Below are 18,114 nucleotides of genomic sequence, written 5' to 3'. Positions count from 1 at the left end.
TTGTTGATGTTAATTCTTGGCTTCATCATAGGGCACATTTTACTGAGTTTGCAGGGCGCTGAATCACTTCACTTTTTCACTCACTTTTTTTCAATCACTTTCTTCTCTATTCTCCTCTCCAAGGATATTCTGCGTATCCCCTAGACTCCGATTTAGGCCGCGGTTCCCGGACGGATGCATGCTTTGCGTTTCTTCAGACAGAGGTAAACAACTAGGGAACAAGAAACAAATTGATGCCAACCATTTTAGAGGTCGCACCCTGAAACAGAGACAAGCACGAGGAAGATTAAGCACCGCAAAATCGGAACCTTCCAACGTTAAACAAATGCGGCAGTCGACGAAAGGACAATTTACGGCGACGCACCGCGAGGAGCGAGCTTGCGGTAACAAAGACGCCTCCCTGGACCGCTACCAAGAAGAGACTCGGAGGGGAGAAACAGTCACGCTCGAGCTTTTCACCGTCGTACCCCGCGTTTCCCCCGAGTGCCGGGGTTCTAAGCCTAGCCGTGGTTGGGCACGCATGGCGGCGGACGGCCGGGCCAAGCGTCGCGCATCCCGGAGGCACGGTCTCCCGGTCCATTTGTCAGCGGGCACCCCTCGTTGCAAGTGCCCGCGTGGCAGAGGAGTCGCTTTATTTTGGACTGCTGCACCTGACGACGATGATGGAGAGTGCGCAGGCGCCTGCTGCTGCCCTGGTGCTTTCTCGCACTGCCGAGCAGAACGAGTCCACGGCCGCTCGCTCGTCTCTTGCAGAGCGAACGCTGTGGTTCACCGTCGCTCTGGCGAGATCTGTGCGCCTCCCCGACGGGGCATTTTGAGGCGTTGCTTTTGGGATAACCGTTTTCGTTTGTGGTCTTTGATTGCCGCTACCGCCCCGGGCAGGCTAAAAGAGGTTTGATGTGCTGATATGATGGTGTCACGCTCTTTCCGATTGTCTCTTCATGCACATAAGTGGACATGAACTTATGGCATCAAGTTTAGTAACATGCCCCTATTGACAAATACAGTGAAGTTTTCTCTCATCATTACGTTCGCAGTATCATAGTTTGACTGCGAATTGATCGAGTCAATCAGCAAGTGTCATTTCTCTTGACTGGTATTACTAGACATAAAACCGTCATATTAAGCGTAGATTCGCTCCTACGTACTCGATCAAGATCCACCGTATAAAGTGCAAGAAAAGGCGTTCCTTTCATAGTAAAAACTCTTGTCCAGGCCGTCAGATAATTTGGACAACTATAACCGCCTCCGCCAAAAACAAATCACTCATCGATCGTTTCCATTTTGAGTTATGATTCAAGGTTGATTGCCTGCAAAGTCATCAAACAAAAACGCTGAAATAAGCAAGACTTCTCAAAATTATCTCAATGAAACAAAAAAAAAAAAAAAAAAATTTCTGAGGCCCTACGCGACCAGCACGACCACGCATGCAGGCCGATCTATTCTCCCCGCACGCAGCGTTCTGTGTACTCTACAACAGGTAGGGCCATGAACACCCAACCGAATCGTCCGCAAACAAGCGAGCCAACCTTGAAGATCGGTGGCACTGATCAGGTTGCGTTCCTGCCCAGCCAATCGCGCGCGCGTCTACGCATCTCGTGTACCCAAAAGGACTACCAAAGGCGCCGACTTATCGAGGAGATCGTCGTCGTCGAAAGAAAGAAGCGCCCTTTGCAGATGGCGATCTACCGAAACGCCGGTGGCCGGCTCTGTCGGCTTCGAGAAGAATAATCCTTTTGGCGCGGAGTCAGTTTTCTCCTTCGAAGCGCGCGGTGAGATTACGGGACGGTAGCTGCGCCTTTCCCTGACTGATCGGAGGCAGTCGCGCGTCTCTGCAAAAGGTGCGTCCCGGTCGGATGAGGCAGGCCAGCTAAAAATCAGTCAAGTTGATCCGCACGGCAGCCGGGAAGCGACCTGATGTCTGCGAGTAGGAGTTTGTGTTTGCTGGGCTGGGGGACCCCTCAGGAGCAGCCGACTGGTGTCGGCTGAGAGTTTTGTTTTTATGAGCGTGGGAAAAAAGAAAGCGAAGGACGAGTGTTCCGCGTATTTGGGATTTCTAGCTGGATTTGGTGAATCCATTCCACCTGGTAGAACGCGTAGACGTGCCGAGTGAACCGCCAGGACAAGCTTTCTGGAACCTTGCAAGTACTTAAGAGGAACAGGTCGATCGTAAGAATTTGAGGAATTTGGCTTAGGATATAAGAGTTTGCAATTAGAATAACTATCAGATTTTCGCGCTAGATAGTTTACGTCCTTTCAAACCGAAGGAAGGTGATTCAATGAATTTTATTTGTTTCTGAAGAGACAGATGATTACGTTGTGACCTGTTGAAATGTTACATGTGTCTCATTAACCTTCCATGAACTACCGAACCACACCAATGAATCAATGTAAGAAAGACCGAGTGTGTCAAGTTAAAATTCCTCCAAACTTCGAGTTGGTTACGTTGTGGTTTGTTGAAGAGTTACATGTGTGTCATTAACCTTCCACGAACTACCAAACCACATCAAGGAATCAATGTAATAAAGACCGAGTGTGTCAAGTTTAACTTCCCCCGAACTTCGCAGTATGATATGGTTTAAATATTTCAGTTTATCCAATGAACAGGCGGGACAAAGGGCTTGTTGGGAATGCTCTGTTGCAAAAGGGAAACATGAACACATATTCAGACAAGCCATATAACTATAGTATGGTAAAGTGGCCAGAATTCATCCTGCTAGTTCATAATACGCTTTTATTAAGTATCAGCCCTCATGTGCGCGCAATAGCTTCTTTTTTTTTTTCGTGTTTAGGGGAGAGGAGTGCAAAAATAAGCACTGATGAGGTTTTCAATTATCTTCCTTCCTCGATCACACGAACCAAGCGTGTCTTTTGCATACGCATCTAGTGTCTTCGTTAAAAATACAAACAGAAAGATTGCTCTTAATGAATAATCAATTCAAAATAACTCGCAAGAGTAACAAAAAAAAAAAACGGGTCAAGGCATAAGGGCTTCTAAAGTAGAAAAATAACAAAATGACAAGACAGCCATGGAGCCGATGACCACTTGTAACACTTGATACATAAACTAAAGGTGGATCAGAATAATGTAACCTGATGAATTAGAAAACAGTAATCTGTACAAACAATCCCCCCTACAATTCCTTCTGTTTTGTGGACAGTGTACTCATGAAACAGCAGACTGTATATATGCCTTAAATGCTTTAAAGTTAGTGAACACTTCGCGAAGTTTAATTTTTTCGTGGTTTTCTCTTGAACCTCAATTCTGTGACTTTTATTGGTACACAAGAGAAAGCAACTGAGAGCTTACGTTCATAACTTGCACTTGAACTGAGCAAACCGTAAACCGGACAGCCAGTTTAGAAAAGGGGAGAAAACTTATGACCGAGTTCCCAAGAAAGGATGGACGACAGCGCCGGAGGACACCGTGGAATGATCCCGCTAACGAACTCCATCAGGGTGTAATGACTTCTTCTCCGGGTCGCGCAGTGCCGTTAAGGAAGGCAGCTGCCGAGACTCGTTCCCGAGAGGACTCCTCCTCTGCCCCGCCGAAAGCGCGAGGCGGCAATTCACCTAGTTACCCAGAGGCGCAACTTAGAAGCCATCGCCGTTTTGTAGCTTCCTCTTGCCGCGAGCGCCTGGAATGCCTGCTGCTTACTCATGGAGAGCATGAACGGGCATTCCAGTGGGAAAGACAGGAACGTGGTCCCTCTTCTTGCGTCACTCTCCTTCTCCCCCTCCCCTTCTCTTTCTTTTCTCCTGTGCTTTGTGTCTCTTATTTTCTCCGACTTTCAGTTTTGCGCCATTACCGAAGAACCCTCGATGCTTCCGAGATGTTCCCGAAGTCATTCCTTCTTCGTTTAGGACCCGTGCCAGGAAGTTGGCAGCAGCCGAAGAGTGCCTTGACGAAGCTCCACGCTGATTTATCGGCCGCCAGTCGGAAAGGAGGCTCGGCAAATTTCTTGGCGAGCGGGCCGGTCTCCGTGGCCGCGGAGAAAGCTCCGCGCGGTTTTTTTTGCGGCGCGGTCTCTCGGAAAGCGAAGAATAGTTACTGCAACAAGACGGGCGAGAAATAGGCAGCCCGGAGGGTTAGACCGAGTAGTTCGGACCTGGAGGAGAAAGTATATCTTAATATATTTTCGCGTGTGTCTTCTCTGTCGCGCTCTAGACGGTCGAAGAAAGAAAAACAAGATAGCAGTCAAGGATTTCTCGAAAGCGTGGGAGGGGTTTTCTTTTTGCCTGGGACATCGGCAGTGAAGAGACAGTTGCGCTCAGCAGTTGGGCTGTCACGGCTGCGTATTATGCAATGTTATTCTTGGAGCGGGCGACAGTAACGAGCTGCGGACGTGTTGCTGCCAAACTTGTGGCGAATCGTCAGCTGGAATTATTTAAGCGGTTCAACTCGAGTGCATAACAGGCGACGGGCTTACTCATACCCCCGAGCGTCACGCTATAAAAGGTTTGTGTGTTCACCTGCCTGGAGAGCACGTAGGCATTCAATCGCTGCGAAGGGCGGAATGATCCCAGCGAACGACGAAGCTCCCAATATGGCTAGACATATAAAATGTTACGTGAGCCTGCAGGTACACTAAGCATGACATCCTACTTTTTATTGTCCCTACGCACATTGAGTTTTACTTCTAGTCGTGTATGAACACTCGCGTTCACCAAACTTTTTAATTGTTTAAAAATTATTCTTGTGCCGCGTATTAGCCAGGAAAATGATCGCAGAGGTGTTCCTGAGAGTGTATGAGGGCCTATAACCACTGCCAAATTGAGAAATGCAGGTCGTGGCTTATTTATGAGCACGCTTATTGCGTCGTGATTCGTTCTTAAAATGTACCGTATAGACTACAAAAGAGAATTGGAAATATTAAAGTAGAGTTGTCATGTAAAGGTGCCACGGCCCTAAATTTTCTGCTAACATATATTGTAAGCGCCTCCTTTATATTGTTAATTTCTACGGCTAGATATATAGATTTTTTAATCGCGTAGGATTCGCAAGACGTTTATTATTACTCATTAAAATTATAACCTACAAAGTTCTAAACTCTTTTTTTTTTACAAGGAGTTTATAAATTTGGGACGATTCACGGTAACCAAAATCATTTCGACTAGGGCTGGGCACTTATCGATTAACCTACCAATTAATCGATTATTGTTTTAATCACGATTAATTGTCTTAACCGGTTAATCGGTTACATTTTGATAAACAAAAAGTAAAAATGTGTTGCTTTCACTACTCAAACGTGGACGAATACACATCTTAGTAAAACATATAAAATAGCGCAACAGAAACAAGGACAAGAAGTAAACAGGACAGGCGCTATTTTATATGCGCTATTTTATATGCGCTATTTTATATGTTTTACTAAGATAAACCAACTAGCCCAACAACGTACCTTACGAATGCACATGTTTGAAGGCAAAATTTAGGTGAAATTTTAGCCTAAAGGAAACTGTAGGGGTGAAGTTTGTGACTCCAAACAAGTGAAGAACTTTATACCTGCCCCAGCCACTTCAACGCCATCCAAGTGTCTGTTTAGCACAGCGAAGGTTATTGTAAACAATAAAAGGAGTTCGCTATCGCCGGAAACTATCAACGAACCCCTTTGCTTTTGCGGTTGAGGTAAGAATTCGTAAGTGGGAATCTTTTGACTTTTTCTCGACTACACACCCAATTTTATTTAAAATCTGAAATTGTAAATGTTGCCATTTATCTTATGTTCATAGAAAATGCATAACTAAAATTTTGACTTTTTAAAAACTAATATAGATGGGAATGACTAAAACCGAGTATTTAACCGATTAAAGGGTGCCGATTAATCGGGTTAAAATTTTCAATCGAGGCCAGCCCTAATTTTGGTGAGCAATGCCCCGTCGAGGAGTCGTTCAGTTCTGAATTCCCGCATTCTGTTTTTACCATAGAATATGACAGAACGCATGAAATGCAATACAACATTCCATCTCACCAGTTTTGAGAATCACTATCACAGGCCCAGATCGTGTAACTCAAAGCCTCCGCACCCTGCCTCCTTCCTTCCCCTCAATTTGTGCGGCACTGCGGACATCGCACATGAGCAAGCATATCTGATGTCATTATAAGTCAGATTAGTTTTTTGTCTTATACGTTCACACAGGAAGTTTGTGCCTTGTAAAGACTCACTTCGTTCCTTGCACGCGAGAGAAAGCTTGCAGTGACATTGCTGCATAAGGGCGGCCATTGTTTTAATGTAAAGACTGCTTCAATAAGATCCATTTAATTTCAGACCAAGACAAACAACACACCCCTGTCTTTTCCACCAATACCACTTCAATGTCGGTGGTGAGGGCGGGTTCGCCCATCGTCTTCTACTACGGGCTATAGGTTCCGGCATATCGGACTAACGCACCGCAAAAACAGTGGGACGCAGTCAGGTCAAGTCATCGTTGTTCATAGCAGAGCAAATGAACGAATCTCTAATATCGCGAGCAGCTCCCAATCGGCTATTTTGTTCCCCTCTGCAGACACGCCACCCATGTCCCAGCGCAACTTCCCGGCGTCTTTCTGGAACTGCAACCAGCAGCCTTCGGCGTCCAACTCCCCGATCATGGGCGGCGGCAACTCGCTGACGGGCGGCGCCAGTCCCGGAGACCTGTACTCGGCGGACCCGTACCACCCGCACCATCCGCACCACCCGCACCACCACCATCACCACCACCACCATCACCACGCGGCCGCGGCCTCGGCCAATGCCGCCGCCCTGCACGCCAGCCTGCAAAACGACCCGTGGCACTACGCACTGACTGCCCCGCAGACGGCGCCGTACCGATCGTCGGCGATGCACGAGCTCGCGTACTCTGCGGCGGCGGCAGCAGGAGGGTCCCACCGGTTCGGGACGCAGCAGTACGGCTCGCTTCTGCTGCAGCCGTCGGTTAGGTCTTCGAGACTGACGCCCGTCAGCGCCACGTGCACGGCACTGGACAAGACTGCCGACGCGTGGGCGGCGGCGGCTGCCGCTACTCCCGGTCGCTACCATCACGACCAGCTGGCCGGAAACATCGCGGGCCACGTGGACGGAAACTACGGGGGCCCCCATTACGGCTCCATGGGCGCCGCGGCGGCCGCCATGACAGGTAACGAGGCCTTTCTATTCTGACCACCAAAGTTACGGCTTTCTGGTGGGATGACGGTTCACTCTGATTCGTTTCGTCTAGAGATGGTATACTGCGGGGGCTGGTTCACACCTTTGCGTTTGACTGCGATCGTGCGCGTTGCGTTTCCTCAGAACCACTTACGGTGAGAGAACACATTGATATACACTGGCGCCATCTATACCAGGTAGTCCTGAAACTGCGTATTACTGACGGAAGGATCTGCAGTAATTTCGACATCAAATCCTATGCACTTCCTATGAGAATTGACTGCTTCGAAGTTACAACACTGTCATAATTATTTCAAGGGAAGGATGCTTAAAAGCAAGGATGCTTAAAAGGAAGGATGCTTAAAAGCTTAAAAGGATGAAGGGAAGGATGCTTAAAAGGATGAAGGGAAGGATGCTTAAAAGGAAGGATGCTTAAAAGAATATGCAAATATATACTCAAGTTGAGGGTGTTCCAAGGCTGTCTCATAGATGGTGCCACTGTGCTAGCGTCTTCTCTGGTTGTGAGTGGTTGCGAGGAAACACACCGCACTTGAGCACACTCAGCCATAAATGTGTGAACCAGCCTTAAGTATGCGAACGGTTATGCTCCACAAACCCTTCATCTACAACGCGCTTGCAACATGCTGAGTGACAACTTTAGATGCTCTCAGCAAGCTCTCAAGGCTTTTGTGAAAATAACAGCTATGTGCATTCTGCTGTCCAGAAACACGCAATGGAGATTTGACGTTCACTGCGATGTTTGAAATCCCTTTTTAATTCGCACCTTTTATAGATCGTAATATTACTAGGAAAACAGGACTCGTAGGGAAATTTACAAAGCAGGCCCTCACTTTTAGCCTATGTGATCATGGAGAGCGAAGTCGAAAATAGTAACTAAAAGTTCACAAACCTTGTGTTTAGACGCAGCAGGTATTTTAGAAATGTTGAGGAAAACTGCAGTATAGCCATGGCGGGGCGACGTTAATGAAGGCTTCTACGGAAACTATGTAAACAACGCCTCCAACGTTTATAAATATATGCAAGTTTTCTTTAGGCACTAATTGTGTAAATTTTAAAGACATCATGAAGTTTGGGCGTGCTGAAACCCCTGTGCCAAACACTATCAGATGAAGAAATGTTATGTATAATTTGCATTGGAAGTTATGTGTTTCATTCGGTCCTATTCTAATCCAGTACCAATAACCTGAACTATATCTTATGATTATGGTAACTAATAGCAGAGTACGCGTTTTGTCATTGGTATGTGGTTTTATTTTCTATTTGCACCAGATGGTGTGCAGCAGAACAATAGAATGTTTGCAGGGTTTGACAGCCCTTCGTAGAACCTCCTTGCGTTCGATTGGTGTAAATGATTGGGTCTGATGCTGTGGTTTGCTGTTTAGGACCTTGGTCCGAAATAGCCAAATGTTTATACAAATGAAACGCTCTTCATTTAAAGTGAAGCTTCTCTTGTGTGGAAAATAAAGCCGATGCTACCTCATCCCAATTGGTTATTCCTATCAGCTTATTAACCTTTTGCAGTTATCGGTTTCATCACCGTTGAAGCTAAGTGCAAACGTTTATCCGTTTGTCGGTTGGAAACGAACTGAGTAAATATCCCACTGAAAAACCTCTACAAAAAAAATTGACGAGCAAAAGGCTCGAAACGGGGAACCGGATTAGTTTCATACAGTTCGACCCCTGTGCTTCAGTTCAGCACGTTTTCATATGGGTTATCTCAATTACAATTTCTGCTTATATCAAACAAAGAACTCTAATCTATGAGTTTTATGCTTTAATGACAAAATATACTATGAAACACTCGGGGTTCTTTTGTGTTAAAAAGTAAAGAAAGAGCATCGATTATACTACATAAATGAGAACTCCTGCTTGTGAAGGCGTCGCGGCTACCTCGCGTTTTCTCGAAAAGAGCCTAACATTATGCCGGTGAGGGCTTACCACCAAATTCCCGTCGAACCCTGTGACGTAATAAAAACTGCAATGTTTATCCCTTTTGGCATGTATGAATACATCAGGATGCCCTTCGGCAACGGTTTATGGACCAGGTGCTTCGTGAAAGCACCTGGTTCATAAATTCTTACGAACTGTTTCTGAGAAAACGCGACAGTGCAGAAAATATAACTCGTCTATTTTCTCATTGGTACTAAAGTGAGAGCTGCTGTCAGAAGAACAATGCCAAAAACAATTCCAACGAGTGAACGCAAAAATCAAATAAAAATTAAGATCAACCAGGATCGACCCTTGCAGACGACTAAATAAAGCTTTTTCCCTGTGTTTGAAAGAACTTTCGGCGAAAAGGCTCTGTGGGCACGGAGTGTTAAGATTTCACTCCATAGTCCAAACCACTCCGCACCTCTACAGCATTTTTGTCGAAGCTTGCGCTCGAGTATGAAGTTGTCTCTTAGTCATGCTCGAAAGTCGCACCACTTTCCTCGAGACCTCAGTGAGCACTAGTTTAGATGTTTTAATCTAAGAGAGGTCGGAGTTAAGAAAAAAGACAGAGGTAGCGGATCATAAGATGTTCCGCCACGTTAAGCCCAAGTGTTGCCAACCCCTTGTGCCAACTGGGAGCGTTCCAACAGGGGGTTGGGTCGCTGTGTCCAGATCCCAACAACGGAGGCTACATGCTGGAGTTGTACAAGTTCCAAGCGATGCATGTTTACCGGTGAAACACTGCGGCATCGAACACCGTAGGTTCTCTCCGTCCCCAAACCGACCGGCCGCTTGGCCCTAACCAGAGCGAAAAATGCACGATGGTCTTCTGACAATGCTCCTTCTTTGGTTTGGGTGGTGGTAGTGCCCCCATTGCGGGCGCTTAACAAGCAGTGGAGCCCGCGCTTGAGTGGCCGTTTTCTTACTAACCATTTAACACGTGCAACCTCGTATGGGTGAATCGTTGTCTGTTTTGGTGTGGAGATGAATGGTTTGCGCTTAAATACCAAGCCGTTTGCTTCCGTTCGGTTTGTACCAAAGAGTCTCAAGTGAGGTGACTGCGATACGAGTATTATTAATTCTGCGTAATAATGACTTTCTACCGGAATATCGCGCTGTTGATAATTTAAGATGTCTACAATCAAATCAAGTTGATTATTAACGCGTAAATTGTATATAAATATACTGACTACCAAGTCACATCACAAAAAAAAATGTTCATCGGGGAAATTTTGAGCGGAGAAAAGCTCGCTCATCATTTCGCAGACCCAATAAAGAATATGACATTTTTCTACAGAGGAATATAAACAAACTGGCTAAAAGACTGTTACGGTTACATAACTTAATTTACATAAAGTATATTGCATGATTAGTTTAACAAATAGCTTTAAATGCACTGACACTGGACCATCTTGAATGTCGCGTTCGAAACAATTTTTATTCTGGTAGCTCACATTTTGGCATCCAATTAGTTAAAAACTCCCGTTGTAAAACATATTTGAACTCTTTTAGTACAATAACAATGCTTTTCCATAAAGGCTACAAGATTATAAATGTTCTAATGTATACCCTTTGTTGTTGTTTTTTTTTGTTTTTTTTTTAAATCCTGGAAATTGGGTCAAGGGAATGTTTTTAGTTCGAAACGTTCCAGGCAGTTGAGAATAATAACGAACTTTTGTATGCCAGCAAGTCAAACTAAAATGATATTGCATCTTAGATCGCACTTTAAAAGCACACTTTAGAAGGGTTTTAAGGAGAAAAGCAGGCGTTCTAGTGTGTCAGATATGTTCCACAAAGGTATTTTTGTTATCAGAACAGATTTGCAAGTGCCTGCTATATATCACCCTGTCCTCTCCGCTTTGGTAGGTCCCCTTGACATGACGAAACGTCGTCGCGTAGCAACCATTTCACAGAGGAACCTATCTATAGAAATTAAACTAGAATGTAGTTTTCCCCAATTAACGTATTTTGGCTGTTATTTTATGCGAAGAGTGTTGACCCGGTGATTTATTTTTCGCTGCAAGCTAGATTATAAGAAAACAATAAGGCGGATGCCCGTACCCTTCGTTAACAATGAGGTCGATTTATTTAAAGATGAAGTAAATTTGTCGAAAAAAGCAATGACATCAAATAATGTACCAAACAACTGTAAAGTGACTTCATATGAGAGTTATACAAACGCTTCTCTAATTCTTTTTTCATTAAAAACCGAGAGTGATGGTAAGGGTCATATACATAAGATACGTCGCGTTTTGTGCTCCGTCCTCTGTGTTTATTCTTTCGTGCGTATATTAGATGATTTTCTTCGCGCCATTTCGTTCGCTTTCTCTATTTTCCTAAATGCACGGAGCTTATAAAACAAGCCTGATAATATCGGTTTGTATACAAGGTTTTTCCGGAAACGCGGACAAAATCGCTCCTTGATTATGGTTGATTCCGTAGTAGTCTGTGTCAAAGGGACCATTAAGAAAAATTATCAGTGTTCAATACAAATGGGGGATTATTTATTATTGAGGATTTAAATTGTTAATGATTTATTTTAAAGGCGTGGTTGCAATTATAACCTTGCTGGGCATTCGTGAAAACGATGGCCGACAAGCACCCATCCGCTCAGAAGGGGGTGTGTCTCGACCCTTCATCACGTTTTTAATAAGAAAATCGGCGTCGTGCGATTGTAATTTTTGAAGTTTTAGGGTGCTTAGGTTCGGTAAAATCAGTTACGAAAAAGAACAGACGATCGCAGAATCCCCTTTAGTGCCCGTTTAAACTGCGTCTCCAGAGGCGTACGCTACTACCGCCTCCCTTGGGTGGTTCTTTTTTATTGCACCAGTCCAAGCGATGTTGCAATTGCCCTGAAATATGAATGTTAAATGCTGCCTAAATATGAGAGATAGGCGAAACAATGCCGAAATTTCGATGATCACACAACCAAGAGGAGTCGCTATATGGTCCTGTACAACGGATATTCACAGACTCGTAGGTAACGCATTGCGAGTGACACGTTCTTGCTCGTGTAACTCGCTACTTCTCTCGGTAACGATGTAATACCTGAGTTACATTTTGAGAAGATAAATTTGTAAAGGACTTAAATAATTTGTGTTCGAGTGAGATGTACAGGGTACTTTTTTTAAAGAAGGTGGACAACACCAACTTTTTCATCATCCCAACTCAAAGTGTTGCTGTGAAGCGCCAGATAATTAGCAGCAGAAAAGGTAATATGGTGCACTCATCGACCCAACTTTACTGTTCCAAATAATCTCTCCCCCTGTTACCGACTTCAGCAGAGAGTGTCATCAGTCTTCAGAAAGCGCAACCATAACAATTTATTAACTTTCCACCTTTCTTTTTCAGCCTTTGTATATATGCTTGTCTAGCTTCACTTTTCTGTGATGAGAACATTCTTCACATTAATGCGCGTATTTTATTTAGAGCAGCGTTGTTGTTGTTTTTCTTACAAGAGCTTTCTAGCCATTGGATTCTTGTATATAGATAAACTGGTCTGGACAGACGATTAATAATTAATTACCCTTAGCAGGTTCGTCACGTGCGCTTAGCTCATACAAGAATAGCATTATGGGTAATATTCTAGTAAACAAATAATGATAATAGAAATAGTAATAATAAGGCATAGTTGGTTCTTTCTGCCTACAAATTAATGCGACGCAGCCCACGCAAGCGTCGTGAGTAGACAGCTACGTGGTCCGTTCCACTTCGGCGCCGCACGGCATCCCTGGCTTTAATTCACCACCTGATGGCTAAAGGAGGGCATAAGGAACCGCGTGCGAGGACGGCCGCTCCGGGTGCCTAATTCTCTTCCCGGCGTCAGCGAGCGTCAGCCTCAATTAAACTCAGTTTGGGTTTTAGCCGCCGCATGGCGCTTGAAGCGCGATCCCCATTCCCGCGTCGCAGCGCCACGCCTTTTCCCCGTGGCTCTTGGCGAAACTAGAAGGTACGCGTTAAACCCGGCCTGAAATGATGACGCCGCGCGATTGGCGGAAGTAATTAATGTTTGGGGGACGCCGCATTCCTCCTTCCTGATTGGCTGGAGCCGCGTCGACACGGGGAGTGGATGGCCGGGGAACGAGAGGGTCGGGGTTTAGACACCGCGCCCGGTTGGGCGCGGTAACGGATATACCTTACAGGCGGCTGGGTACGAGCGCCTTTTTCGCACCGGGGTGAGGTGACTCACTGACGGACGAGTTTTCGCAAACCTCGGCATCCACAACGACCTCGGGCGGCGGGACGACTAAGCCTTTTAGGATGATTCCAGAAGCTCATTCGGTACCGAGGACTTCCGTCTCGTTTCTAATCGCCTCGGTTTTAGAGTAGCGGCTATTATAATGAGCTGAAAACTTGAAAAAACAAAGGAGGATGAAATACAAAATCAATAAACCGCCTTTTTCTCGATTTTTTTTCCTCTCTCCTAAATAGCGTTTGACGCCATATTGCCACGTGTTTGGGGAAGAGCAGAGCAACCTGTTCTTGATTCCGTCCATCCCCGTTCAAAAGACAAAACAAATATTACCTGGACACTCTTTTTTTTTTTTTCATTGTTGTTCTGATGGTACGCGAATAAATTTCGTGAAACGTCTACAAAAGAGAACTATCGGAATATACAGCACAAATGTTTCTGTCCGTTAAGATACAAATATTAAACTTAAGGTACCACTTAAATTGAATACGACGACCCTTTGCATTGCGATATTACCGGCGCAACATGATAAAAACAAAAGCAGCCAATTGGGGCTAAGTTAAAGGTCTAATTGGGCATGTTCCCCGGGTGTTCGAATGAAGTATACTTTACAGCGTGGGACTGTTATAGTTCCCGCCGCCACTCATTCGCTGTCCGCGTGTCTTGCAAGTCTTTCGTAGGTGTCGACTGCGGGAACGTCGAGGCCAACGCCATTTCGTGCAAAAAATCGAGCGCGGCGCTTGTGCCGTCTAGAAAACACCCGGCATAGCCAGTTACGCGAAGCGCTTGATCACAATAGCAAAGGCTCTGACGTTCACAGTTGTCAGTGGTCTTCAATCACCTCCACCTGCAAGCGGTCATCGTATTGTGAAAAAGGCTTATGCCCGTGCTGTTTAGAAGCTAAACAAGAAGGGAAAAAAAGTACGACGAAACCAGGACAGATGCTCGTTTGGGCATAACGTCTTCGGGCCTTTTATGCAATAACCAACGCACGATCATTTTGAGAGTTTTAATTGACAATTTATGCATTGAGAAATTGTCGGGATATTACACGTCGGTATACGATTAATGAAGCTGTGATTATAGGTATTCTAGAACACCCTTCGCTTTTACATCTATATTAAAAACATGGCCTACGACCGTTTGTGATGCTATCTGGCGTTTGGTGCAATCATTAAACTAACGGCCTTTATTCACTGGTCAGTGCTTTTGTAGATATATTCGGAGGTAAGATCTAAGGCAAGCTACCGTCGCCTTCATCCTGACATTACCTGACTTGAGAATTATTCCATGTCAAAAATGAACCGGCTCGTCCACTACCGTGCCAGAAGAAGGAACTGCAAATATCTTCCGCTGCCGTCGCAAAATAAAAGTAAAAAAACTCCCCACTGCATACGTAGTCGCCAATTCATCAATGCCAACAGATCACGCCTACAGCGATCCAACCGCGCGCATCCCGAAGCGGCATTCCCTCAATAACAGCGCCACCGAGCTATCAAGAGCGCTCCCACCACTCCCTCCTCCCCGTAGACATCTTCAGTCCGTTTCCATATCGGGCAGAAAAGCGAGGCCCGTTCGACCCGCCGGAGTGCAGCGTCCCGCAATGTCCGAGCCAGCAGCAGGACGCTGGGGCGAGGACCGCTGCAGGCAATAACGTCCTCTCTCCCCCTTCCGCTTCTGCATTCCATCGAAGGAGGCTGAACCGGCGTCCGAACCCTGAGGGAGCAGAGAGAAAGGGGCTCCGAGGGGTGGGCAGCGACAGCGCCTGATCGAATCCCGCGCTCGGCAGATCGGGGGCCAGCCGTCAGGGCCGGCGGGCTCCAATAGTCGAGCACCGGCTCTGTCGGCCATCGATCGAGCGCTGCTTGACGCCGCCGCCGGAGCTGCCGCCGCTTTATGCGTGTGCTTGCTACGCGCTGCAGTCGTTGCATATACGGCTGTGCTGCTAGGCCGGGCTCAAGCCGCCGGGCGGGTCGTAGGCTGGAGGCGAAGGGCAGGGCACGTCGGGCTCACAGTCATGTCTGTTCCGGCCCTTGCTTTATTTCTTTACTTTCTGTGCAGATTGTTTTTGAGGAATAATAATTAGGAAAACAAAGCAAAACGTCACACGAGAGGTGTCACGCAAAAGTATAAGACGTGATTCCCCCTCTAAATTTAGCGGCAACTCCTAAGTTAGTGTACAGATATGCGTCAAATATACATTAAACAAATTAGCTGGTCTTTTCTTCCCATTCTTTGGGTGTGACGCTTCTGTGCTCGTGGTCAGTGAAGGCATGCAGTAGGCCATGTGTTATATAAACCACCCGCTGGTGTTTCATATAAGTCTTGCGGCATCGTACCGTCCGTACAGTCATCAAGTGTTCACGCGTTTCTTTTTCATCGATAGTTCATGCAAAGTTAGAAGCGAGGTTTTCCTCGTTATACTTCGTTTCATCATAAGTCCGACTACAGTCAGAGGCACGAACACATACAACAGCAAGCACGCATGAAACAGTTCGGCCCACTAGGCCCTTTCGGTATATGTTTGGTTTAACGACGATAGAACGCGTAGAGAAACACAAGGACGACCACAACGTTGCGCTTTTTACATTATTTGATTGACCCTATCAACTCGCAGCGTAAGATCGAATTTGTGACGCGTTTCCGACTTATCTTACCTCAAGCGATCGGATATTCGCGTAAAAAAAAAAAAGGAAACAGTCATTAATGTTTTGATTACATCGTAGCAGACATCTGAAGGTTTGTATTGCTGTCGCCGTGGATATATTCAGCGATGAATGAAACTGGCGATAGGAGACGTACTCGTGCAGTTTTTGGATTGAGCAGAAAATGACTTCGTAAGACAGTCAGTCACGAGCCCTACATTCTATAATCATTCCCGCAGAACGCGTTTGTTGCCAATCACTGCGAGCATCGAAACGAAAATAGCGAATGACAAGTTCAAAATTCGATTATGCCCGAAAACTAAGATGTGGATAGTTGGACAATGCTCGTGACGTTTCACTCGCTCATTGTCCTTGAACTCATCCATTTTCGGGGAAAACTGTATTTTGAGCTTTGTCACTACTTCACGAAATTCTTTAGTTGTTCGCGTTTATTGGCTATCATCGTGTTTTGCTGGAATATAAAGCCACACTCCTTTTAGAGTGCTTGAGCGAATAAAATATAAGGAGCGCCATCATAGGACATGTTAAGAGCCATTACAAAGCTGGAATGCTGTTACGTCTCTTTCCGCCTGTATGGATCTGTTCTCATCCGTGGTGTGGGACTTCACCATCTTTATAACAAACACAATACTAACATTACGTATTAAACCTTATTCAATACCTACTGGACCTCATTCATTTTTTTTATAATAGACAATATTCCTTATTTTGTCTGTTTGTGAGTTGTGTGTCCTTCGTTACTGCATAGAAAGACGCCTTGAGACATCGTCTATACAAAATGGACAATAGAGAGTTTTAGGGACAATTTCAGGGACTCGCAAATACGGAGTTCTTAAAGGAGGGCCCGCCGTACCGTCTAAGGATGTACAAAAACGGTTCCCTAAAACTCTCTAATCTCTCATGGCGTCTCGCTATATAGATGTAGGTTGTAAACAGCTGCATTTCTCTTTGTGCTGTGGCTAGTAGCTATCGCAATATTTTAGTCCAATAACAGCATCCAAACTGGCGCCTAACCTCACGCTGATTATTTGTGTGGAGCTGAAATTAACGGCATTTTTAATGTTGCGGTTTACCATGTTTGTTAAATCGCGGGATACACGCCCTTGGAACACCTAGTGCTAATATGGTCAGTAACTCAAATTTATAAAATATAAATAAATTATCAAATAAACCGGCGAAGAAGTCAATGTAAACTTAGAAAGCTAACTAAATCAGTGAGGCCTTTGATACCGGACATTTGGTGCACATCACTAATTCGGTTATAAATCCGGTTTATCCTGGAAAAGAAAAAAAAAAGTATGGTAGCTCCTTAATTCTCTTCTGACCGGTACGAGAAGCTCTCAAAAACCCAACTTGTCCAAAACTCGCAGGTCTCGACACCCAAGTACAAGACGCCGGGAAGGACCTGTACTGGTTCTGAAGAAACAACAGCGCAGAGCCCGGCGATGGCCACCCAACGGTTTACGGCCTTCTGGACTGGAATTGCGGCATCGGGAGTGGCTGCAATCCTGCACTGGCGACACTCCGTGGGCAGTGCCCGCTCCCAAGGAACGGTCAGCGACTGTCTAGAACCAGGAGCCAACATCATCAACCGCGACGGAACACACTCGAGTCATGCCCCTTCTTTCCCTCTTGCGATCCCTCCCCTCCAACCCCCGTGACACGCCCAAGTTGTGCGGATCACCCCGATGTGCAAGATGGAAGGACTTGCCGCCCCTCATCATCTGTGTCATACGTAGTCTGCGCGACGTAGGACGGTTTGACATCTCATCCTTGGTTCCTATTTATTTGAGTTTTAGAGAGATTACGCCCACCGGAGGAGAGGAAAGACTACTGCGTCGTTGCACGCTCATCTCGTCTAACGATTAGGTTCAGAGCGTTCGTGTTTATTTTTTTGTTTCTTTTCATTGTTTCCAGGAGATTGTACATAAAGAATCTATTCAATCCTGTGGTTTCCGTTTTAAAGTGTCCCGTTGCTTCTCCGGGCTATCGGAGCCGAGTTTACGCAGGCTCCGAAATAACACGAGACATGTTCACTCCGTCTAGACGTGAAATGGACGCACTGCGCACAGCTCAGAACGTTTTTTCGGTATGGTGAAAAGTAATAGCACTGTGGAAAATGTGTGACAGTCCTTGGAAGTGATCGGTTTGATAGAAGAGCAAAAACCTCACAACCCTC

At 45.7% G+C, this 18,114-nt stretch overlaps 1 protein-coding gene across 2 annotated transcripts in view; it reads left to right on the top strand.

Moving 5' to 3' along the window:
* The window catches only part of LOC8040002 (transcription cofactor vestigial-like protein 3), an 85,757-nt gene extending 67,854 nt beyond the window's left edge, over positions 1 to 17,903 (top strand). Inside the window, exons 3-4 of one of the 2 annotated variants that reach the window (XM_002413855.5) lie at positions 6,508 to 7,116; positions 17,306 to 17,903. In XM_002413855.5, the coding sequence (XP_002413900.3) occupies positions 6,508 to 7,116; positions 17,306 to 17,355 (659 nt within the window). In that variant the 3' untranslated portion in view covers positions 17,356 to 17,903. Of the gene's footprint in view, positions 1 to 6,507; positions 7,117 to 9,749; positions 9,815 to 17,305 lie in introns of those variants that run through there. The other variant, XM_042291268.1, reaches the window with a different exon arrangement.
* Positions 17,904 to 18,114: the final 211 nt, after the last annotated feature.

This window comes from Ixodes scapularis, unplaced genomic scaffold, assembly GCF_016920785.2.
Source record: "Ixodes scapularis isolate PalLabHiFi unplaced genomic scaffold, ASM1692078v2 PGA_scaffold2__306_contigs__length_199485367, whole genome shotgun sequence".
Classification (NCBI taxonomy): Eukaryota; Metazoa; Arthropoda; class Arachnida; order Ixodida; family Ixodidae; genus Ixodes; species Ixodes scapularis.
The sequence above is the reverse complement of the archived record's forward strand: the minus strand, read 5'-3'. Positions and strand labels throughout refer to the sequence as shown.